Genomic DNA, 24,863 nt, shown 5'->3' on the forward strand with positions numbered 1-24,863 from the left:
ATCTTTCCCTTTCCCTCCCTCGCTCTACACTAAGGAGCTTTGGGAATAATGATCGCGATTCTTTCGCGGTGTTTACCGGACCATTTCTCCCCGACTGCAGCAGTCTTCTGCCTGGCGGTATATATGTGCGCACACACTCCGTAGCGCGCCATCTCGCTTTTTACTTCCTCTCTCTCTCTCTCTCTCTCTTTCTCGGTTCGGCTTGATTTCTCCCCGCGCACTGGTCGCTTGGTCTTCTCCTCCTTTTCCGAGGGAGAGCTTGCAGCTCGACCACAGCAGCAGCTGTACCACTGGCTCTATCTGTCCCAGCGCCGATGCGACAGAGCGAGACCCGCCAGCCAGGCTAGATAAGGCAGAAATTATAAATCGTCGTGCGGCAAAGGACGAAGAAGCAGCAGCAGCAGCAAGACGAAGAGAGAGAGAGAGAGAGAGAGAGGAGATTCTCTCCGGGGTCGGCCCGTTATGGCACGTACTTTGCGCTCGTATTTCCTCTCTCTCTTCTTCGCTCCATCTTTTTCCGTCATTTTTGCCTCCTTGAATATAGCTAGCGAGCGAGTTGAAATACTCGCGCGGAATATATATACCTACCCCTGTGCGCGTCTGGAGATCGATATATTTTACCGCTCACTGCATCGTTTCTCTCTCTCTCTCTCTCTCTCTCTGCGGCGTTTGCTTTTATTCGCGCGAGATACCGAGATACGGATATCGTCGCGCAAAGAGACGCGAATATGCAAATATCGCCGTTGCAGCAACAGCAGCAGCAACGGCAGCAACGTGTATTATTATACACCAGTCGCACTCGCGCGCGTACGGCTATACGTGAGCTGGGCTATAAGGATGAACGCGGCGGCGCGGACCGTCGGAATAGTGAAATAATTGTTTGGGGCGGGGGGAAATAGTTCGGAGATAGCTGAATTCCGCCTGATACACAGAGGAGCAAGAGCCAGTCGTGAGATCGTTACTTTGGATTGTTCCTACCGACGCTGCATTGTTGCGTGCGCTGTGTGTGCGTGTGCAGGGTTGGTGAAAAGTCGGTGAAAGTTTCGCTCGAATTCCTCGCGCTTTCGCTTTGTCAATTATGAAGAGGGAGTTACGCGGCTTTTTGAATGTTTGAAAAACACCCGAAAAGCTCGCTGCGGAACGTTTTCGGGAGAACTGGAGCTTGGGCGCATGTTGGTGTAAAATTCAGAGGCAAACCGGCTTTCCCCTCAGCCTTCGCACGCAAGAGCTTGTAAATAAAATATCTTGAAATGAAAGCCTTTCCAGACACGCGGTTAATACCCTTTTTAAACAGCTTCCACACGTATCAAGTATAAACAAACGAGAGTGAACTTCTCGAGAAGCGTGTCGTCGTTGTTGTTAACACTAAATCAACAAGCATAATATACGGACACGCAGCTTTTGCGCGCACTTCGAAATCTCTCTATTTCGCGAGAATCCTCGCTCGCGCTGATTTAGAATGTCAACATTACGTTCTGTAAATCTCTCTCTCTCTCTCGCTGGCCGTGCTCTCCACGCGCGCGCTGCGGAACTGCAGTCAAACTATGTTTCTATCCTCTTACAACAGACACACATCCTCTGCGTGCCATAGAGCGAGGCCAAACATGCGACGCACGTTTCACACCACTAGCTATAATACGTCCGCGGCAGTTAGTATAATGAAGTCCGAGATGAGGAACGGCTTAGCGTCGTATAACCAAAGCGTATACACATCGCGCGTAGATGTACGCGCTTCGAGCTTTTACAGAGTACACACTGGCCGCAGCAGCGTAAATACACACATACACACGGGGCGTCAACTTAATTCCCTACCGGTGCGAATTTCCCAAACGAAATCGGACGGAAGTCGACTTGTAGGTATACGCGTCACGTGTGCACGCGGTATTCCCGCGCGAGTACTTCTAATCAAGCCTGCTCCGGCAATATCGTAAAGAAGGGCTGCTGTACAGTGCGCCGGGGAATGAGCGGAATAAAGGCACCGATGTATATAAATTTCGAGCGAGGATGTGAAGTTAGCCGCGAGTTTTTGCGCGAGCTTTGTAACGCTGTATATATACTGGACGAGGTGGATTAATGTTTTCTATGTGTGTGTAGGAGAGAGATATAAACATCGAGCAGGGGAAAAATAACGAGGAGGTAGGTATAAATGAAGATAGATTTTACAAACGCGGAGAAGAAGCCGGCGCGCGGCTTGTATGCAAATTAGGCGCGCTAAGTACATGAATTTATATCGGGTGTTGCGTTTTCGGAGATTTCCAGATGAAAGTATACTTCGAAATAACGTTGATGGAGATTCGAGGAAAAATTTATCGCTTTATTTGCCTTCCAAGGAAATCCTCTCGACTTCTGTATGCGTAGATAGATGGCCAACCAGTTTATTTTCCATTCGCGTAAAAGTACAGGACGTTTTTGTAGAACACTGGGCACGCCGGGTTTGCATAAAGCTCCGCTGCAGGGATTTCGCCATTTTTTTCCGCGCGAGGAGTCTTACGGCGAAATCACAAACAGCTTGGCCAGCGGACCGAAAAAAGTCTCCATTTACTACCGAGAGTGACCTACTAACAATCCTGTTCCAGGTTTTTTCCTGCAAAAAAGCTCCCCCCGTGTTTTTACTGCGCGAACGAAGAATTTTCTGAGCTCGGCTTACAGGCAACACCTCTTAAGCAATATAAAAATTACTACCAAGAAATTTTGATGAAACGAAAGTCCGTCATGCGTACCGCAGCGAACGATAAAACGAGCCCTTAACGAGCTTGCAGCGAAAAAAAGCTCTATATCAATTAAACACTCATGAGTCAACAAACAAATCGTAGTAACGAGAATCGCGTAGTCTCGAGCGGGATAATACCTCCGGCCATCAAAATGCGGCGATAAACAAGATTAAAACCGGCGCTTGGTGATAAAACTGTCCGGCGCAGAAGCTTCCAGCCGACTGGATCCGCGCGGGAGCGCATGCCAAAACTACACCTCGGCGCGTCCGAGTCGCGAAATAATAAAGCAGACGCGAGGAAAGAAGGAGAGAGCCGTTGGGAAAAACAGCGTCGTCTCGCGTTAGAGCGACAATGCGTTGGGAACTGATCTACTTCTCTCTCGCTGTGCGTCGTCCCCAAGGATGAGATTTTGGCGCGAACGTGACGAGACTGCAGTCGAGGTCGATGCTAACGCGATGTATATATAGCCCGTACACACGGGACCGAGGAGGAACGCCCTATTCCTTTTCCCAGCAGCTCCATTCGTCCGTCTGCAGCGTCTCTGTCTCTGCGGATGGAATAGTGCGCAAATGACGGGGATATAATAGATCGCGAAAATGGAGACGCTCTTTTCTTCTATCTTGGAGGAGAAGAAAACACAATGCGATTTCGCTTTCATTTTGACTGCGAGATTCGCAGGCGGCGAGTCGAGCTTTACTTTTAATAAGGATTTTTTATGACTCGCAGTAGCGCGGTTTTTTAAAACACTACAGAGCCACAACTGAGGGATATCGGTGGTCAGTGTGCGCGGCTTGCTTTTTGCGAGGGCAGAAAGTTCGCGCCAATCAATCTAGCTACGTGACTCGGGCGAAAATCCGGAGAAGCTGGTAAAGTTTGGGTTGGAAATTGGTAACGTTGTGGCATCGATCAAATTTCAGAAGGCAGGCGTGTGTTTGTGTGTGTGCTGAAGAGCTCGAGTTCTGCGATGATAAGTTCAAGCTGATACCCGTTGAAATTGTTTTTAAAAGGAAGCGTTTGACAGACTTTATTACGGTAATATTATAACGTAGTATTCGACGAAGTCGCTATATCAATGCGGTTTATTTCAAATCCCTACACTCGTTTAGTATACAAAAACGCGCCTTAGCTTCGTTAGCCAGGATTAAGTCTTTTGCTCGTTACACTTTGTCGTGGAAAATACCTAAAAATCCAGATTTGCAACTTCTCAACGAGATTTTCCAATACAACTCCACAAAATCCCTATTCGTTGAATCGGCCGTTATCCGTACACACGCCTCATTAAAAGATACGGGAGAGATTCAACGCGCGAAGCTCTCTCTCTCTCCAACTTTGAAAATATATTCCTCCCGAAGTACCGTTAAAGTAGATCACGGGGTGATTGATGTACTCTTGACTCTCCGCGTTTACCTCGTAAAATATTTTTCCCATTTATTTCCCTCTCTGCCTTTGAAGCGAGCATTAAACGTCGCACGGCATAAACATAACGATCATTATATACACTGCGTCTATGCTGACGCGCGCACGCGCGCGTTAACGCAACTCACGGCGACGTAATTCATCTCTTTGTTTCTCCCAGCCGGTAAGGAGGCACAGGTAAATACAAAACTTTTTCAATATCAAGAGAGAGCTACTCTCGAGTACCTACGTTTACGTCGAAATTCACGAAGAGAGATTAATTTTTTCCCCGTGTCTTCACAAATTGCTCCGCACAGCTGTATATCATCAGTAAAAGAAAATAGCCGCAGCAGTTCACGGTTATATTAAATTTTCTTTGTCCCCCGGGGAGGTTGGAGGTAAAAGAGGAACTGCGCTAGTAGCAGCAGCCCCTTATCAATTTCTCCTTCGTATGAGATTTTACAAGAGCGTAAAAAGAAGTGCGAGCGATCAATACTTCCGCGCGGGTAACATGGAATTACGCTATCTGTGAATTACACAGGCGCGCGCGGGCGGTCTTTGTCCGGTGAAATATCGGAAAGCCATAAACCCAGAAACATAAAATTACTCTTGACTCGCTTGCTCCGCGCGATCGCGCGCTCGGGTTAACTATATCGAGCTCGCCTGCTGTTGCCCCCGCAGGACTTGAAACATCCTCGTGAATTGAAACTTGCCCGGCGCGTAATCCTTAACTCTCGCGCGCGGTCGATTTACATCGAAATGAAAGCGTTATCGGAAATGAATCTAGCGCGCGCTCGCGGATTAATCAAGCGGATTGACTCCACAGGTGAAAAAAGACGTCGTTGCGCGTACGCAACATCGTTCTCGAATATTCCGATGGATTTTTGCGCGTTCTCGTGAGAGGGCTTTATCGAATTATAAATAAAATGTGATTTATAAGACGCGCGCGCGCGCAGTGGAAATTCGATATCCGGTAAACGTCAGCTGTGTAAAAAATTCCACGACGAAATATACAGCTTATCATATTTCTTCAGCTGCAGTGTTGGATACGTTGTGCTCGCGCTCGAAGTTATGTTCGCGCGTATTATATCACGAGTCGCCGAAAGTTAAGCATAAATATATATATATATATATATATATATATATATATATATATATATATATATATATATATGCTCCGCTGCGTCGTACGACAACGCGCCTAAGTGATAATGTATCCGGGAAACTTAAAGCTGCGCGAGCTTAGTATACATTGTTTTCTGCAGTTTGTTCAAACTAGCGTTAAATCTGCTTTAAAGCGCACCGTTAAAAATAACGAATTTCAAATATTAATAAACGCAAATCAACAAACTATATGCATTTACGCAGCTCGTCCGTTGTTAATTATTCAGCATCTAAGAATCTTTTGTGATAACCTCTCGTAATTTGAATATCATAATAATAATAATGCCATAACATCGCGCATCTTGATTCCGCGAATTCAAATCCGCACATTCGAGCGAGAAGCGTAGCGCGAAATTTAATAATGCGAAAATTTATTCATTAGTAGTACGACTAAAAAGCTCAATCCTCATACTCCGGGTGGAAAACAAGCGCTCGCCCGCGCGCAGCCCCGTAAAACCGCACCAAACCCGACGAGCTCGACGAGAATAGCCGGGGTTAACTACAATCGAACAGGGAGGTTTTACCGGCGTTAAAAAAATTGAGCTCAGCCATCGCAGTTAACACAGTTTCAAAGGAGCTGGGCAAAAATTCACGTATTCGCCATCGGCAAGTCTCGACGCGCGCGAGAGAGAGAGGGAGAGAGAGATATTTCATCCGCAGCGCTACATTAAAAAGCGCGAGGAGTAATGCGGAGAAGTGCGAGAGAGAGAGAGAGAGAGAGAGAGAGAGAGAGAGAGAGAGAGAGAGAGAGAGAGAGCAATAAAAAGGGAACGAGAGGGAGAAAGGAAGAATTTTCCTTCCGCCGCGAACTATCACCGATAAATTGGAAATAACGGTAGATTTGTTCCGGTCGATATACCGCGGAAGTAAGGGCAGAGCGATGTCATATCTAGATGGGCTGCTCCTCGTCTCGCGAAAAGGAGAATTAACTCGGCCATCGAGATGACACTTACCCCCGCGGCAGTCGAGCAGCTCTACTCTTTCTCCGCGTTCCTCGTCGTCGTCGTCGTCGTCGTCGTCGTCGTCGTCGGAAATCGGTTGGGCGCATGCGCGCCTCGTTGCCTCTCCTTAAGCGCGCACGAGAGATGCCCAGCTCTATACCGCACTGCAATTCCCTTGTCTCGCGCACACACTTCCGGTAGGATCCACTTACGTAAGTGGTCGTCGAGCTGGGCCGCTGCTGCTGTTCTGGGCTCTATGACCGCCACTGATGCCCCTCGCGTACATGGACATCCGCTCGCTATCTCTGTATAGACGTGGACTGTACACACGTCGTCCTTGTCCATATACTGCTAGTGGAGAAAGAGAAGCCATAAATTCGATCGCTCCGGGCAGACGTCGCTCTTTTTCGACTCTTTGCTCGCGCTTGTCCTTGATCTTTTCCCTAGCAACACGATGCCAGACGGCGATATTTCACGGATGGAATAAGGAGAAGCGAGCGCGGCCAATACGCCGCAGCGGCGAAAATAATTTCTTTTTATTTCAAGTATAGGAGAGAGAGAGAGAGAGAGAGAGAGAGAGAGAGAGAGAGAGAGAGCCAGTGATAAGCGGACGGAAATTAAAGTTTCGCTCTCGGGGTCCTTTTTCCGCGCAGACACACATAAAGACGCGCTTTTCCGGCTGAAATCAGAATGAAATCCGCAGAGGCTGTCGCTTTTGCTTTTATTTTTTGGCCCGAAAAGGACGCGCGCTCTCCCGACGCAGCCAAGTTGATTTCGAATACTGTCTTTTGAATACGTGAATGCGCGCAAGGATGAAGAGGTCTCTGCCACCCGCGGCTTTCCTCTCGGAAATAACAAAATGGAACAGCAGTCGATAGCAGGAAGCGAATTTTCATCTTTATTCCCCGAGAAATACACTTTCTTATCGCGCAGGCAGCGCAAGCGCGATGATTCAATTTTTATTTCGCCGCGCACACAATGCGACTGATTCTGACGGGCGCGTTCGGTTATATTTAAACAGCCTTTGAGTAATTGCTTTCGCCCTGATTCGAGGAGCACATTATGCGGGATGCAATTTCAAAGATTCCGTATTATATACTATATAATATACTCCATCTTCATCGAGTAGCAAGTGACGAGCGCCGAGTCCTCTACATCCTCTCCCTCTGAAAATTGCGGCCGTAAGCAGCTTTCAGCTAAATTTCCTCGACGTCCTTCCCTCGCCGAGCTATCTCTCTCTCTCTCTCTCTCTCTCTCTCTCTCTCTCTCTCGAATATTCTTAATTTAAGCGCCACTGATGAGCATAGCCGAGATGTGGAAATTACCTCGCCGACCTTAAACGGAAGCAATCTGGACGTGGTATCGCAGAATGCCACCGGTTATAAACTCCGTGTGTTGCAAGCTCGTACGTGTCACGTGTACACGCGGTCTCAGTACACACAAGCTATACAGTCTGAAGCTGACCTGTAATTCCGAGAAAAAGGTCGTTCGTCAAAGTTTTCGAAAAAATTGCTTTGGATAAAAGCTTTCTTTATGTAACGAGGCCAATGCGAGGAGGTACCGGTTTTGCGATTTCTCTTCAACGACGTTTTAAGTAGCTACTCTTGTTCGAGAACGTACACACACGCACTCGGTCGCTCGGATTAAAATCAAGCTCTAAAACATCCGGAACAATGCCAGCACGTTTCGCCGTATAGACAATGCCATTGTTGCTCTCTCGCCGGAGTGTATGTGTGTGTATAGTGTATACGCACTGGGCGAGCAGACGTAACGATACTTCCTTCTTTAAATTCTCAGCGAATGCCGTTACGCAAAGTGCTCTGCAGCGATGATTCAGAAAGTTTCTGCCTTATGTTCGTTAGAGTATATGCCTCGAGAGAATAAAGAAACGTTACAAGTGTTGGAATCGCGCGCATACGTAATATACTTCACTGTGTGGCTTTGATCCGAATTAACGAAATTATTAAAATCGCCAGAGAAGTTTCTTTCAAAGTATCAGGAGTGATGGTTGAGAGTAAAGTGCGCTTCAATTTTGTTGATTCTCTTTGATGATCCGAATTAATTAATGATAATTAAGGCATAATTTCGGCCTTAAGCGCGTTGTTGTCAGCAGCCGAGATTAGTCTGTTATGCTCTGAAATGCAATTACTTGATGTTACACAAATTGAAATAATTGCAAACTCGAATACGTTCATTCTCGATGATCTCATCATTATCCTTCGATAAACACAATACGTGTATTTCTCAAGATCCTAAAAATAAAAACGCTGAAAAATTCCCGGCTGATTTACGAGCACGCATCGCCTGGTCCTCGAAATAAATACGGCGCGCGCAAGGCATTACAGCGAGTAATTTCTTAAACATGAAATTCGCGCAAGCGTTAGAGGCAGCTTAGTGTTTTTACGAGCTCGCGCAGGGAGCGATAGCCGTAAAGCGCGCGAGAGCGGGACGTTTTGACGACAGGCGCGTAAAAGGACAATTATGCTAATCGCAGCTTTCCTCCCGTGTATAAATGTACACACGGCTATAACGCGTCGGGTAAATTCGAGTCTTTGGCTGCAGTGCTTCAGCCCCTATCCTATACTCGTATACAATCGAGAAGTGTCTGCTGCAGGTGGTTCGTCCGCGGGACGCATCCGCGACGTTTATCTAACCGGGACGCGACGTTTTCTCTCTCTCTCTCTCTCTCTCTCTCTCTCTCTCTCTCTCTCTCTCTCTCTCTCTGTATACATACGTTATACACGGGGCAATTTTCGTCCTCGGCGACGTCTCGGGACAGCCAGGCTGGAAACTTATATCAATACGCGTGCCCGCGTTCGCTCCAACTCGCAAATGGAATAATTCAATCGATGGCTTCGAGAGGCAACTTGGCCCAAGACGCTCCTATATACCCCAGTACTTACACTTCGACGTCCCTTATACACATTGCCATCGCCGCTGCTGCTGCTGCCGGGGGTAGAACTAGCGAAGTCGAATGTCAAGCGAGTTTCAAAATGAGTTATATACTCCGGCCTGTTAGCGCCCGAGCAGAGCTTGCAACTTTTTGACTTTATTTATGGGAGCATTTTAATCAAGGAATGCCTTGTAAAAATCCTGGCTATAGCACTCGGCAGCTCGTAGAATGCTACGGAATAACATCGAACATTTTTAGCATTCGAGATTGCAGCTGCTTCTTTTTTATTTCGAGATGCCGCTCGAGCAATGACAGATATTCGCATCGACGTGCCTCGAGTGTTTACCGAGACGTTTCGCTTGGAATCTGCTTTAATCACGAAGAACTCAATCATCCTTGTGTGTTTCGTTGCAAAAAGCCGCTTATTTGAGGGAAATATATATTCACGTGAAGCGCGAACGCGGTAACTCGCAAGACAAACACAACCAGTGGCTTTTTCGCGATGCTTGTCTACACTACGGCCGTTATCAAACTCTCGACGTTTCGTTGAAAAGTTGCTCTGCGCGAAACTCGGTAAGCTCCGGTCTAATGTTTCACTCGCTGTGTATTATAGATGATAAAGCAGGTATTACGGAGATTTAGAATCCTGTAAAGAATCTCAATAAATAAAAGTTTCGGATGCGCAGCAGTTTCGAGCGAATATTTCTTATCAATTCAAAAGTTGGCGCGGACAATATAAAACGGCAGCTTTTAACGAGAAAGTACGGACTGCTCGGAGCGGGTTTCATTACTTCGAGCTCTGTATCGGAAATATCGATTGCGCAGAGCAGCGCGGCGATCTTTTTTATTAAAAAGCACGAGTTGCTGTGTGTGTGCCGAAAAAAATGGAAATTTTGGATTCAATTAGAATAATCAACGGTAAAACGCACGATTTTACCGCGTTAACGTCGAATGCAAAGATTCAATCCCTTGAATTATGCCCATATCTGGATACGTAGGAGGAACAGCAGAAAAAAAAGAAACACAAACGCAGCTGGCCGTAAAACAAAAATAATTCTTCAATTTAAATTCAATTATAGATAAAACACACGAAATTTATTAATGCATTATCCGTACGTCTACTCTCCCGTATCAAGCAGTCGCTTTTTCAACGGCACAGCACACATGTTTGATTGAATTTTTTCGAGCCATGTCGAGAGACTGAGGCCGAGTGAAATTCTTATGTTATACACCGAACAAACGCGTGGTCCTCGGCAGGTAGAAAAGTTGTTAGCTCGCGATAATAAAAATCCTCGCCATTGTTTCGATGAAAAAGGGAATTTCAATTTTCTATATTGCCCATCACAGATATATTCTGCGCCCCGTGTTTTTTTCGATAAAAAACACGCTGTAGCTCGCGGGTGCTGGTTTCGGAGTTGTTGGAAGTTCGTTCATACGCAATTTGTAAAAACCGTGTTTGGTCTCCAGGAGGAAAAGTCCCCATAAATATCGTCGATCGCATAAATTCGAAAGGGGAAAAACAGCCGTCAAAAGACTAAGGCTGCAAAGCATCAGCAGTAAACTAACAGCCGTAGCGAGACACGCTCGGCTTTTTTCTCAACAGCGAGAGGGGGTGAGAGGCTGAAAAAGACACGGCGTCGCAAAGTTCGAAGTAAGCTCTCTCTATCTCTCTCTCTCTTTCTCTACTCCCCCGCAGTGTATATACATATAGATATGGCTGTGCGAGCTAGTATCAGCGTCAGTAGTATACAGCAATCCACATTCCATTTAATCAAGCGGCGGCCCGCTGGCATAACTCGCTCGCTGCTAAAGATTAATTTCCCTTCTCCTCCTCTTTATCTCCCTGTCGCTCTATTACTCTTCAGCTCGGAATTACATTTACAGCAGGCCGAAAACACGAATAACCATAGGCGACACATACACACACACAACGACGTGGCTGATTTATGCCGAGCGTACACATAAACACGCCAGCTATACATCCGCGACTACATACGTATAGGAGAATTCGCGACGGGAAGACGGTTATCGCATGAAAAATTGCTCCGATAAGAAGCGCAACCAAAAGAGAGACCTCTGTGCACAGCGAGAGTAGAGCACGAGAAATGACGGCAGATTAAAATTCGGAACAGCGCGCGCGGAGATTAAAAATATAAGGCCGTATCGCGCGACAAAAAACATCAAAGGAGAAGCGCGCGACGCGAACGGTTCGTGTATGGGAGTCGTTTCTGAAAGAATTACGAAAATTACTCGGGTAGAAATTTCCCTCGAGCTGTGTATCTCTCAGTCAACCGTTGCTCGCGCGCGTGAAAGCTCGACTTGCGGATAAAAAGCAAGCTGCATCACGGCAATATGAGCGCGGGTGCGTACGCTTGCGCGGGAGAAAGACAGCGTGAGATTGAGAGCAGCGGAGCCGCTGGAAAATGAAATAAAAGAGCGGACGAGGGGAACGCGATGAAAATTCGCCGGCGTGGAAGAGTATATTATATAGTCTATAGGGGTAGGGAGGAAAAGTATCAGCCTCAATTTCGCAGCAGCTATACCGTACACGCTGCAGTTGGGCGCATTCTGTATATCGACTGTGCAGAGGAGGGATTACGCATCCGTCTCTCCTGCACTTGCAGACCGTCTGATTCGGCGAAAGTTATATATGTTGTCCGGATTTTTCTCCTCGGACCCTCGTCATCGCAAGCTGACTGTCGCGGGCGGCGCTTTCTATATATATTGTGTCGCTTCACGCGCTCTCTCTGTCTGTCTCTCTCTCTCTCTCTCTCTCTCTCTCTCTCTCTCTCTCTCTCTCTCTCGTCGCAACATCCGGCTTCGTTAAACTTCGAACTTTCCCATTAGACTCGTCTAATCTCGAGGCGACGTCGAGCTGTATATATACCTACACAGGAATCAAAGAGGCTTCGCTGTATATACTTTCTCGAGAGCTGCATCTCCATAATATTCACGCCGTCAAAGACTTTGACAGGCTTTTCTGCCGCGGATAACTATACATTATACACACCGCCTGGTATATACACAGCGACGCGCGAGCTTTTTACGCAAATCGAGTTCGAGAGCGGCCAGCGAGATTATACGCTGCATTTTTGTTTCGCTATTATATTTGCCTTCGCGAGGAGAGACGCGCGTTCGACGTTTTTATTAAATTCATATTTCACCTATATGTATATGTGCGTGGCTTCGGCAGAGCCTACGGCTTCGCGTATATGCATGAGGTTATACTCTATATGCTCGGAGATTCTTGCCGGCGAGCAAAATCGTTTCTCCGCAGACAATCGTTCTCCGCGTATCCGCGGACGGATGATCCGATACCTGCCGGAGGATCACCTCGAGTCGTAAAGTATCTCCGTATGTATGCGCGGAACGATATAATAACTCGTGGCGGCGGCGCGGGAATTTGAAAATTTTTTCATAAGCTCTAAAATATATGCGCTTTCAGAAAAACGGACCCGGTTTATATTTTCGCGCTCTCTACGCGAGGCGCAATCTATACTTGCCGGCAAGGTATTTGCGGTGGAAAAAACGTGCCGATGACAGCTGAATCGCCGGGCCATACAACGGCCTGCCGTCGGCAGATACGTCCGATTCGTTTCGCGAGTGCGACTTTAATCCCGTGTACGAGTCTGCACATACACACAGCGCGTATGGAGTGAGAGCAAAAAAAATTGTTCCCAGCTATCTCTTGTACTCTCCTGTGCTTTTAATTTTCTTTCTCTCTGCAGCAGCAGCTCCGTTGAGTGATAATTATTATATTCCGGGTAAAAGCTTTTCGATCCTCCAGCTCTCTCCCTCAGCGAAGGATCGTAAATTCTGCGAAACAAGGTAGCAAAAATCATCGCTGCTTGCGCGCGCGCGCGCGCGCTAGCCAGTGTGGGTTGAAAACTCGTCCAGGGGGAGTAGTTGCGCGCGCCGCCGCCGCAGCTTCTCACTCGCGGAGTTCTAGCTCTGGCAGCATCAGTCGTCGCGTTATATCCGTGCGCGTCGTCCTCCGCATAACTTGGAGCGCACAGGATACTGCGGAAACATCGTATACACACATACACATAGATAGAGCCGGGAGGCAAATAGAGAGGCAAATTAGATAAGACCGCTGGCCAATATCTCGGCTCGTCGGATCCAGTTGCCTGTCATCGTGCCGCCGCTCTGTATGTGTGTGTGTGTGTACGTATACACCGATCCGACAGCGCGTGTGCAGTTGATTGCGAGAGAGGTGGTGCAGTGCTGGTGCGCGAGTAGGTGGTGTCTGCGATATTATACGTTCAAGATGTGAAAGCTCGATGGTGGATTGAATAGTAAAGAGAAATAACGTATACACATACATTGTGCGCGTGCTTTAATGATCGATCCGCTCAAACTGTTTTGGGTGATAACCAACAGCACTTACCTCGGTATGTTTCACGTGCCTCATAATCGCTGTTTTCTTTACAATTCACCTGTGTGTCGCGTCATCTGCCGTTTGCTCTCGAAAACTCTGCGGAATGGAGCGCTCTTTGCTTCGTGCGCACTTTTTGCTCCACTTAAGTGAGTCAACTATACTCTTTCTCTCTCTCTCTCTCTCTCTCTCTCTCTCTCTCTCTCTCTCTCTCTCTCTCTCTCTCTATCTCTATCTCTTGCACTTGCTCTAAATCCTCTGCTATCTCTCGCTACATCACGCTCTTTCTTTCATTCTATACAATATGGACAGTCGGCTGCACGTACACACGCACGCATTTCTCACTCGAGAGCGCCCAACAGCGCGCGCGAGCCTCATAAAAAGTCCGCGCACATGCATCGCGCGCTTTGTATACACGTATAGCTCGCTGGTCCGTCCCCTAAAACGTTAAAAGTTTGAGCAGTATACAGCGGACACCTGAATCTCCATCCGCTCGGTGCAGCGTACCGTATCTCCGTTCGGGGTGTGAATTTTCCTTGCGCAAACTCGCGCAGCAGCCCGAACTTTCCTGTCACGGGGCCGAATTTCCCTACAACGTGTACACAGCGTATAATATACAGGTGAACTGCTGCACCGATAAATTTAATATTTGACGAATAATTACAGCGTATACGATTGCGCGGTCGATGCCGCGGGCGGAATAATCAGGACGTGTGCTGCTTTAATGAATTCGAAAATTTGTTTGTCGCCGGCGATATACTGGGACGACAAAAGCCCGGGGGCGAGCGATGTGCTGACATTTTTTTGTGGAAAACATTGATTTTTCTTGGACAGATATATAGCCGTAGGTGTGTGCGGTTGGAAAAGTTTTTGAAGCTTCGAGTGGTTCGGTGAAACAGTTAAATGGCTTCCGTCGATCAGCCGCAGTGTCTTCGCAAACTCGATTAAGAGCCTCGCAAACTGTGTATAGGTAAGCCGTTACGGTTAACGGTCGCATTATTGGCTCGCAAGAGGCTGCTTTTATAATCGAGGCCGCGTTTACTTTTCGGCGCGAAATTCACGCGGATTTAACGAAGCTGATGAGGCGCGCAGGGAGTGTACAATTTTGATGCATCGTCGATTATCAGCGAAAATATACGTCAATTAAATGCTTCCGCGCGTTGTAAATCATCGTTCGATTTGCCGAAATTTGCTACCCATTTCCTACGCCATTAACGCTACTCGGTTTGATGAATATTCGGCGGATGCCTGCTTTTGAATCCACTTCGGCAGCTGGAATAGACGATAGAATTCGTCGATTGCATCGCGACGCGCTTGTATATGAAGACACTGTCATCGACGTTCTCAATTAATGCGTTTAATTACAGCATATGCATTATCCGACTAAACAGCCTCACTGCTCGTTCCTTATAATTATTAACTCGCACGAGACGTGTACGGTGAATTTCGTTGATGAACGTTTCAACGATATTAATTACACAGGAAGTATAATTAAATGAAAATCAAGAGCTACTGTGTCGTTTTCAAAAGCTCGACGGTCCTTTTTTTTCTGGAGCGCCGAGACACTCGAGGCTAAAAAAAAGCATCAAACGCGAAATTTAATATTCCCCGATATGAAGCCAGTCTACGCACTTAAAATTTTAATTACGTCGGAATGCTTTTCACGACGTTCGGTAAGTTACGCGTACATATACCTGATTACAATGAAAATAAGCTTTGCAGAGAGACACGGGATCTCGTATACTTTAATCATGCGGCGCACGAGAGGGGCCGGGATATTCGACTCAATGAGTCAGAAAAATCGAATCCGTTCCAGCGTGTAAACTCGCGAGCCGCGCGTGCGTCGAAGGACCGGAGGGATTAAATCAACACAATAAACCACTTCTACGGCTGTTTGCATAATGCGAGTCTCGCGGGAGATGCTTATCGGTTATGTTGGCGGCTAAAAGAACTCGTGTTTGAATTATGCAAACGTCATAATTCGCTCTGGAACACGACTGGCTGCTTTATAATTTAAATATAGAAACAAACTTTGTTAACGTGTACACAGTTTTAATAGTAGTACGTGCCAATATTATCGCGAATAAAGTTTATCATTGAGCGCAGTAAAGATGATTCAGTGTTCCAAAGTGCAACGGGCGAAATTTACGGTGGAATAATCCACAACCAAATTGCGCGCACCTTTGCCAAACGCATGAGTAATTGGAATCCGTCACTACGTCGCGTGAACCTGTACCGATCTTTCATTAAGTGTCACGGGAGCGTTAATAGCTGTTTTCCTACAATAAGCCGTCTCGTGCAACTGTTTATAACTATTTGATCAGGTTGGTAATTTCGGCATTGTTTATTTCCTGATCAAAGAAAATCTCGAGAGAGAAATCCTTTCAGCGCGATCGTCAAAGCGTTTCGCAAGAAAACCCGAGCTAAAGCTAGTCAAAGAGGGGCTTGTTGTCATAATGTATATACACAGAGGACGAAATGACAAAAGCGAATATTTGCCCGGGCAAATTCAACTCAATTAAGGTTTATCCAAAGATTTGCCGAAACTTCAATTAAACACTAGCAGTTTGTCGACGGCCGAACCATCCAATTATGCCGCTAGAAAAATCCTCATTATCACTACCAGGATGTCGCGCGACAACCGACGAGACAGACTAATATCGATCCAATCGTCTGTACACAAGGCTGTACAGCAACTCGAGTGTGACAAACAATGCCGATAAATAAAAGCAGGAAAATCCCGCTATTATCAACAGATCGCATTAATTTCTCATAATTAGTCATCGCGCATCTCGGAGTTTAATTACGGTCGGGCGTACACTTTTCTCGAGCACAGCTCGCGCACGGAAATTGAATCGAAGCTTTCCGTGAGCCGAGCTTTAATTACATTTCCCTTGGCGACACGTGCAAAAAGCTCCGGCGCATACTGCGCTCCATATACATACACACACACACACACACGTACGCCGCATGTGTGGAGCGCAGTAGCGATATATCGCCCAAGGGGCCGAAAATAGAAAAAAGCCTAATGATTGTCCACTGTGTGTGCTGCGATCGTTATGCAGTTTCACATGCGCGTGCATCAGCTGCAGCGTATAGCTTTACCGGCTCGTTTTTCGCGCCAGCACTCACTTAGCTTCATCGCGGCCCGCCATGAATTTCCACCGGCCAATAAACGTCAAAGGCCGGCGCGGCGCGATCTCCACCTGTTCGTCAAATGCGCTACTCGCGAGCGCGTTATACGCCGTAAAATTTCATTATCTTCACAGATTTCGGATTTTTTTCCCTCTCGGCTTTGCTTTTTTTTCCATCTCGCTGCAGGACGCACTTTTATCTGTCCCGCGCGATCGGGGTTATATCCCGTTAAAAAAAGCTGCGCGCCCCTGCGATTTTACGCGACTGATGGTCTAATGGATTAGTTTTATATTGTGATATCCCGTTGAATCGCGGTACGCGTGTGCGGCTATTTTTAGCTTTGCTACATAGTTCGAATTTCTGCGATATTGAATTCGGTGTTTACACGTACTGTGGCTAGCGATTTCATATCTTATACACTTTCAACTCGGTTAAATATTTGCTGTACAGGCGTTTTTGTTCCTACGTGTCATGTAGCTTAGTTCCTGTATGTGTACATTCGTTCTTTGAGAATCAAATTGGTTCGTCGACATGATTACATAAAAAAAAAAAAAATGAAAAGTTGGTCGGCTTTCCGAAGCGAAATTCGCCATGTTTACGCTTACTGCAACACAATTTCCGTTATTAGCAATATCCTAATGGAGTAATTGCTTATTGTTGGCATACACAGCTTCGCGACTGTCTATGATACGCTCGCATCGCTCTTCCAAATAAACCTTGCACAAACTAGGAGCGAAACTTTTCTCTCGGCCGAATTAACTTAAACATTCAATTTCCCAGAATCTATATATTTCATGAGAGAACGAGAAAGAGGGAAGACGTGTATAATTGAAACTCGGAAACGCGAGGAAGCTTTACGCGACTGCTATACAGTGCATGAGAAAAGTAGGGCGACTTCCGATTGAAAAGGGATTATGTGAGAAGCAATTAAAGCTTTGCATAACTTGTTAAATCCAACAGTTCTTTTATATATATATATATGGCGAGCACTCAAGCCTGCCCGAATCAAGACTTTTCCTTCCTCGTCCGAAAAGCGCATACCGGCTTCGCCGAAACATCGACGCGTAAAAAAGGGGCAGCGCAGCGGTGGTAAAACAAGTTCGGCAGTTCTCAAATGTCGAAACTGTAATGTTTTTCCCCGACTCGCATCATCATCATTCCCCCGGCGCAGCAGCGGCAAAAATTTAAAATTGATCCATAGAAAAGTTCTAAAAGCTTCGGGAATGGAATTTTTATCGAAGTAACTTGGGTAGTCTCTCTCACTCTCTCACTGCCGTAGTAGTAGTGTATAGTCCACGCGAGGCTTCCTCGTAGAATTCGCGAGCTGCGCTCGACCTAAAAAGCCTTTAATGCGCTCATAATGAAGCATTCTTTTTTGCCTCCCGCATCAGCGAGCGCTTATTCATAATTCGCAGCGTTAAATGCGCTTTGCGGCTTTCAAACGTACGCGCGCAATCAAATAACGCCGCGTACTCGTGTTCACCGGTATAGCACTCGACGATACCGATATTTTGTGCGCCGCGAGAGGAGCAGCTCAGGCATTGGCCGGCATCTTTCTCTGGCTGCAGTCCAGGCGTCCTCTCTCTCTCTCTCTCTCTCTCTCTCTCTCTCTCTCTCTCTCTCTCTCTCTCTCTCTCTCTGTCGTTGGGCAAAGCCGCATCAGAGCAACTGCAGCGTATTGTCTTGCTCTAGCGCTGTCGATTCTCTCTCTCCGTCTCAGCATAGAGAGGATCCGCAATTCTCCAAAAACACAACGATGCTCCCGGTCTTATTAAAGCTAGTAATTAGAGGGGAAATGTTTTGTGCGCTCAAGGCATATGTTCGTTCATTCACTTCGAATTTATACGCTCGCACGCGCGCTCGCGCGTGTACGTGCCGACGACTTTTCATTTCGTTCTTTCGTGCTGCGGGGAATTTCGTAATTAATGCGCGCGCGTCCGAAATACACGCTGCATACCGTCTGATGAAAGTATGAAACATATATAACTATCGGTTGTTTGCCAAACGCGTATCCTCATAATCCAGCGGACATTTGCCGCGCGAACGAATACGAACGAGAGAGAAAATATTTATCCGATCGCGCGTCACGTATACGCTTGTTCTCTTCGACCGGACACTTAAGTATCTACTGCGTATCTACGCCCTACATATCCCGTGAACGAAGCTGCGGCGGCCGAAATTAATTCGGCTCGCAATTAACAGCGAAATGTACAGTCCTGGTATTAGCGAGCCCCACGTATATACCCATACACGAGTATACACATAGTGCGGGCGGACGAAAGATACATTGCGGGCTATTCGAATCGCACCGCGGCTGGGGTATAATACCGATGCTAGTGCTATAGCCCTGGCCAAGTTTATATCGAATCGACTGGCAGTGCAGTCCATTAGGAGCCAATGCTGACGGCTATTCCGTTTTGTTTGCGCCGATGATCATCCGCGCGGCCGCGATTCTATATAGCCTTCGATTTTGCCTCTGTGTTTCGCTCCTGTCGGGATTTGCTTCTTGCGTCGATCAAACTTGCTGAATTCGGGGATTTTTGGATTTGCTTCGGTCCGCGCTCCGATCCGATTGCAGCATTTGTGTGTGTGTGCATAGGACAGCGGAGTTCAAAAGTTTAATCTTGTTTGGGATCCTCTCCGTCTGCGCGGGACTCTTTTCAGATATAGATTTTCGAGAATATCGCTTCGAGAGGCATTATCCGCTTTTCTGTTTCTTCGTAATGTAAACGCTGCTATATATACCGTGAGATCGATGCTGGAAGCGATATAGTTGTGAGTGTGTGTGTGTGTGTGTGTGTGTGTGTGGTTGGAGAGCTTTTATTGGTCTTCTTTTGTTTCGTATACTCGAATAAATTTTACTTCCGCTCCGTCTCTCTCTCTCTCTCTCTCTCTCTCTCTCTCTCTCTCTCTCTGTTTGCCTGTATCTTTCTGCATCGATTATCAACGCGGATGGAATATTAACCTTTTTTCTCTCTCTCCGCTCGTACGTGTGCTCGCATTCGAATATTCGATTTGTTAACGAGGTTTCGCGATATTTATTTCGAGCAAACAGCAATGAAACGGGCGAGAGAGAGAGAGAGAGAGAGAGAGAGAGAGAGCTGCAAATCAAATTTGTAAAATTCTTTAAAATGCGCGTGATATATACCTTTCGCGAAAAAGCGTGTTTATTATTTTTCGAATATAAATTCTGCTGAATAAATTTTAAATTTTAAAATTCGTTGCTTTATAACGCGAAAAATATGTTTGATAAAAAGCGTATTAAATGCATAAAAGCGAAAAATCGCGACACAGGATATATTTTACAAATATTTTACGAATCAGTCTCATACTTTTGCTTCGTTTCGAATAAAATCGGAAAATCAATATCGCATTCCGATGCAGCATACTTAATACGGAATCAACGCACAATACGAGCGTTGAGTGTAGTCCGCAAACGTAAATCAAAGACTAAACGATGTGTATTAGCAGCCGCTGTTGCGAACGCGAATAGTCAAATCTCCGAAATGCCTCGACACTCCCTGCGCTTTGCACGTATTTCGAAACAAGTTTTTTTTTCACGAATTTTCGTAAATGAAAAAATTTTGTTGACATTTTTAAAAAACTAATTTTTAAAAACATTTTGCAAAAAGTATATGTTCGATACGTTAATTTCGCGCAGTTATATAGGCGCCCATGTGCAAGCTCTCTGTTTGTTAAAGAAACACCGCTGGTGTTTGAGTTGAAAACTGCGGAAATTAGCAGCCGATTGTTCTCTGAATTTCACGTGATTAGGCAGAAACCAAAACCAAACGTACCGGCACTCAAACACTGACCCGACTCGTGTACGCTCATCCTAGTTGCATTCAGTGATAGACGCTCCGCACACAGTGAACTATGCGTTACGGCGGCTAAATACTCGAATATTTTCGACGTTTCCTGTTATCCTTTTTGCTAATTCATACGTCATGCAGAATAAAATTAGCTAACGTCACTGCAACCTTTGTAATTCAAATTTTGACATGTAAAGGCAGTCATTATTTTGAGCTGATAGTATAGAGTTTAACGCGCTCGGTAATTTGATACTGCTTATATACAGGGTAAGTGATATTGTCGTGCAGAGACACAAAGTGAAATGGTAGTATTCGGTCAAAACTGAATTTGATTAATTTACAATATGAACTTCGGCGCATTTCATACGACAAAGGATGTTTCAATCGCTATATATGATTAAATTACAAGTTGTGAAAGACTATACATACAGCGCGACGTACAAAGCAAAATTAAATCAGGAATAAATTTATAAATGAAGCTAATTAACATCCGGATCAAAATTACGTTGCGAGCGATCGAAATTAAACATCCAACTCTCGCATATTTAGACGACGATAAATTAATAAAAGCGTAGCCATAGCTCGGCTTCGTTGTAAATTTAGCAAGCGCGTATATGTACGCCGAACTTTTGACGGCAGCGAAAAGTCAAGCTAGAGCGCGCTGCGGCTTTCAATCTGATTTTCGCGGGAGAGAGGCTGCAGCAGCTTGCTTTGTTTTGGGCAATCGAGCAGACAGCTATATATGTATAAGCAGCTGCAGAAAGAGAGAGAGAGAGAGAGAGAGAGAGAGAGAGAGAGAGAGAGAGAGAGAGAGAGAGAGAGAGAGGGAGAGGTGCGTTGGAATTGTGTGAAAACGTCGCCCGCGACACATTCGTTTCAATTTCGCGCAAGCCAAACGGAAGAGCGGTTTCGCGCGTGTGTATGCGCGTGACACATAAAACTGCCATGTTTTATCGTGTTTTTCCACGTCCACCTTTTCACTCGGCGCGGCTGCTTTACATACAGCCTCGCCTTCCTTCCTCCGTGCTGTTCTTTCAGAGCTGCACCGCTTCTGTGTCGCTGCTTCTAATTCTTCTTCTTCTTCTTCTTCTCTCTTACCTCGGCGAAATTTCAAGTTGACCCCGCGATAAAGAATTATGGAATTTCCGCGCCAGCTGCGACACTTATTTCCTTCGCGCTATCCCGCGGCGCTATCCGCAAAAAGCTCGGGCGATGCGCTACTTCCGGCGATTAAAAGATATTTATCATCCCCCGCGTAAGGTATATATAGCTATAGAGCGATAGAGGGAAACTTTCGTTTATACCGACGGGACCGACTGCAATCTTTCGCATAACCGGCTCCTTCTTATTTTCATTGCCCCCCGGCGCTCGCTGCTTTCTTTCATACACTTTTCCGATGCGCAACGCGTGTTTTATCGCTCGTTTATGCTCCGCGGAAAACGCGCGTAATGTATAAGGTGTATAACTCGGCGACGACGAGTCGAAGTTTCAAGATTTCTAGGATGATACGTTATGTTATACGAGGCTGTTGTTCATCAAACTTGTTGTTTACTGCGGCTCGCGGCTCGTAACGTATATTAACTTTTAGATCGATGCTCCACACTGATCATAACCTACATTGTTTTTTTTTTTGCGCGTTGGAAAGTACAATTAAATTTTATATTGAAACGCGGTACTAGTGTTTCTCGCGCGATGGGTTTTCATTAAATATCGAGCGGGATGAGAACCTAAGAGCCAATATATCTCTATAGAAATCTGATATAGAAGTTATATTATCAGAACTGAAAGGAGCGTATAAATGTTTTGTTCGCTCGGCGAATTATATTCCTGGAAACTTGATATAAAATTTTCCCTTCGTTGCTTGTTTGCTCGATGTTATCCGAATGCGCGATATTATTCGGAATATTAACATCACGCGCCTGTTTTTTTAATCAAAATACCGCAGCGTATGGCCGAGCAAACACTGCGCGCGACTACTCGATTTTTTCGTTCAATTTAACTTCAAAGGATTTTTCGCGCTCTCTTGAAGGCCAAAGTCGAAAAAGCGCGGGGAGGGAAAAATTCAAGCGAGAGTAGCGCTCGACTTTTAAGCAAGCGCGATTAGAGAGCTCAAAAGTGTCGCGCGTAACCCAGAGCGTCGAACAGACCCCTGGGAAATTCATTGATGCCGAGAGAGGTCGGCGAAATGTTCAGCTCTGTGTGGAGTGTGAAAAAAAGTCAGGTGTATAGTATAACAGTAGTAGGTTACACTCGCAAATGTAGCGACGAGCTGTTCAACGCGACAAATCCCGTGTCGTCGCGGCTCAGACTTCGCGTCTTCGCCGCGTTAATCCTCTCTCCAGGGTGTGATGCCGTGCTCGCTCGGTAATGAAATTGTCTCTCACTGCCTTTGTGAGAAGCTCGCGGTAACAGCAATTGCGTTCTCCAGATGGAATCGCATTCGCAAACGCACCAAGTTTTTCCGCTATACGCTTGGTTTTGTCCGCTGTCGCGGCGATTTTCTCGGGCAAGAACTTGGTCGCTTCTTCTCCTCGGAGTGCGTGGAACTCGTCCCTTCGCGGGAAATAGATTTGGGGTCTGTAAATAGCTCGGGCTTTGAAAACTTTTACCGAAAGCGTACTTTTTTGTTTAATACGTTTTCAGCCGTGCGATGCGGGAACGAAAATAGTATTCGATTGAACAAAAACCGCGTCGTTGTTGTGTGCGCTATTTCCTTTGAAAAGAGCGTAACATTGTTTGTTTCGAAGCGGCATATGTGGGACACTGTAGTGGAATGGACTGATTTTGCTCGACTGCCGACTCGATAGCCATGCTAAATTACACTTTCTGGTGCATACCTCATTGCATGCGTTTTTTATTCAATTTTATTATGAGAGAACATTGTTGCTGTATCACCGAGTTCTCTATGTGCACTGCTGTATCCATCAAATCGGGTATGTCCGAAGAATTTCAATTACTCTTTGTACGCTGTTTGTAAATGTTTTTTTTTCAGTTGCGATTGTCGGAATATTTTCTGGTATTCGCTTCGACCAACAATTTCTGCCTTTAGAATATTCCTACATTTTTCAAAGTTTTAACTCGAATATTCATGTAAATATGAATAGTGTACCGGAGCTTTTAGTCTCCAGCTACTTCGCATCGCGATTAATGTTTAAAAATCTTTTAGGATCAGCCACACCAGTTTTCTCCGAAGTACTTACTACTTATCTACAGCTTCTTAGTCAGCCTACGTATATACACGTGATATTGACTGTATAAAAAGGGATCCTCTGTTCTACTCACGTAGTTGAAAGCTCCTCGAGCGGCAAATGTGGCTTCAAAGAAAATTCTCTTAAAATGGCGATGCTGGAAAGATAATAAACGCACAATTTATAGTGATTGTTGACTCGCTTATCAACAACAAGATCTCGAATCAAGTTTTAGAATATTATAAACTTTTTTATAGAAGAGATCACAATGTAACAGCGAGGAACATTCTTAAAAAACCGGGTCAAAATCAAACCATGGCTTAATTAGATTCGCGTACGTGACTTACCTAGAGCACTCTGCACAATCGCATAAAGTTTCTTTTTCAGAGCTATAATATTTTATTCCCTTTAGGAATAAAGCGCTCACAGTTCTTAATTTCTAGAATATAACCGAATTCATTGCTGCGGCACACCTGCAGTTCGCTGCGACTTTTGCGGTTAGAGAGCCGCTATCCGCCCCCCGTTAACTGTCTCCATACATTTAAAATATAAATCACTTCGTTTATATCCGCTTAAAGTAACGAAAGCTTTCATTAATATTTCAAGCTCGCTTTGCGCCGACATTTTTCTTCGAAACTTGAATAATAAAATTAACATTGTTTGCGCCAGGCAGTATCGTTTCGCCGCAAAAAGTATCATACAGCACATATCGATCCGCCACATGTTTATCGAGGCGAATATGTAAAATACGCGGTATAACGAGGAAAAGTTAATTTCGCACACTGACAAAGTGCAAATTAAAGCGGAGCCTTCGCGCGATACAGCCAGCCTAATAAAGCTCGTATGTTCCGAGGCGTGGAAAACTCTCGGACAATTCAGAAGTACGATCATCTCTCTCTCTCTCTCTCTCTCTCTCTCTCTCTCTCTCTCTCTCTCTCGTTCCTGGAAAAATCATATTTACGCGCAACAACGAGTTGCAACCCGAGCGAAACTAGTTTATTGAAAATTACCATCGAACTTCGTATAGCGAGAGAGCTGCTACGGGGAAAAGCTCCTCTTTCGCGAGCGCGTTTCTCTCATATACAGATAGACACCAACGTGCAGGGCGAAGAGTCGATGAGCAGTTCAGCGAGCGCTTCTCCGCGTAATGGCGTTACACCGTTAGATCTAATGGTTCTTGTGCGCAAGCCGGTCATTGTGTGTGTGTATATATATATATATGTGTGTGTGTGTGTGTGTGTATCCC

General features: G+C 45.7%; 1 protein-coding gene across 5 annotated transcripts in view; it reads left to right on the forward strand.

Annotated features, from left to right (window-relative positions):
• The window catches only part of LOC100119897 (neural-cadherin), an 89,897-nt gene that overhangs the window by 47,214 nt on the left and 17,820 nt on the right, over positions 1-24,863 (forward strand). Inside the window, exon 1 of one of the 5 annotated variants that reach the window (XM_031922540.2) lies at positions 13,093-13,498. The exons of the other annotated variants lie outside the window; for them this stretch is intronic. Within the exon in view, the coding sequence (XP_031778400.1) occupies positions 13,447-13,498 (52 nt within the window). The 5' untranslated portion in view covers positions 13,093-13,446. Of the gene's footprint in view, positions 1-13,092; positions 13,499-24,863 lie in introns of those variants that run through there. 5 annotated transcript variants of the gene reach the window in all.

The sequence above is a fragment of the Nasonia vitripennis genome, chromosome 2, assembly GCF_009193385.2.
Source record: "Nasonia vitripennis strain AsymCx chromosome 2, Nvit_psr_1.1, whole genome shotgun sequence".
NCBI lineage: Eukaryota > Metazoa > Arthropoda > Insecta > Hymenoptera > Pteromalidae > Nasonia > Nasonia vitripennis.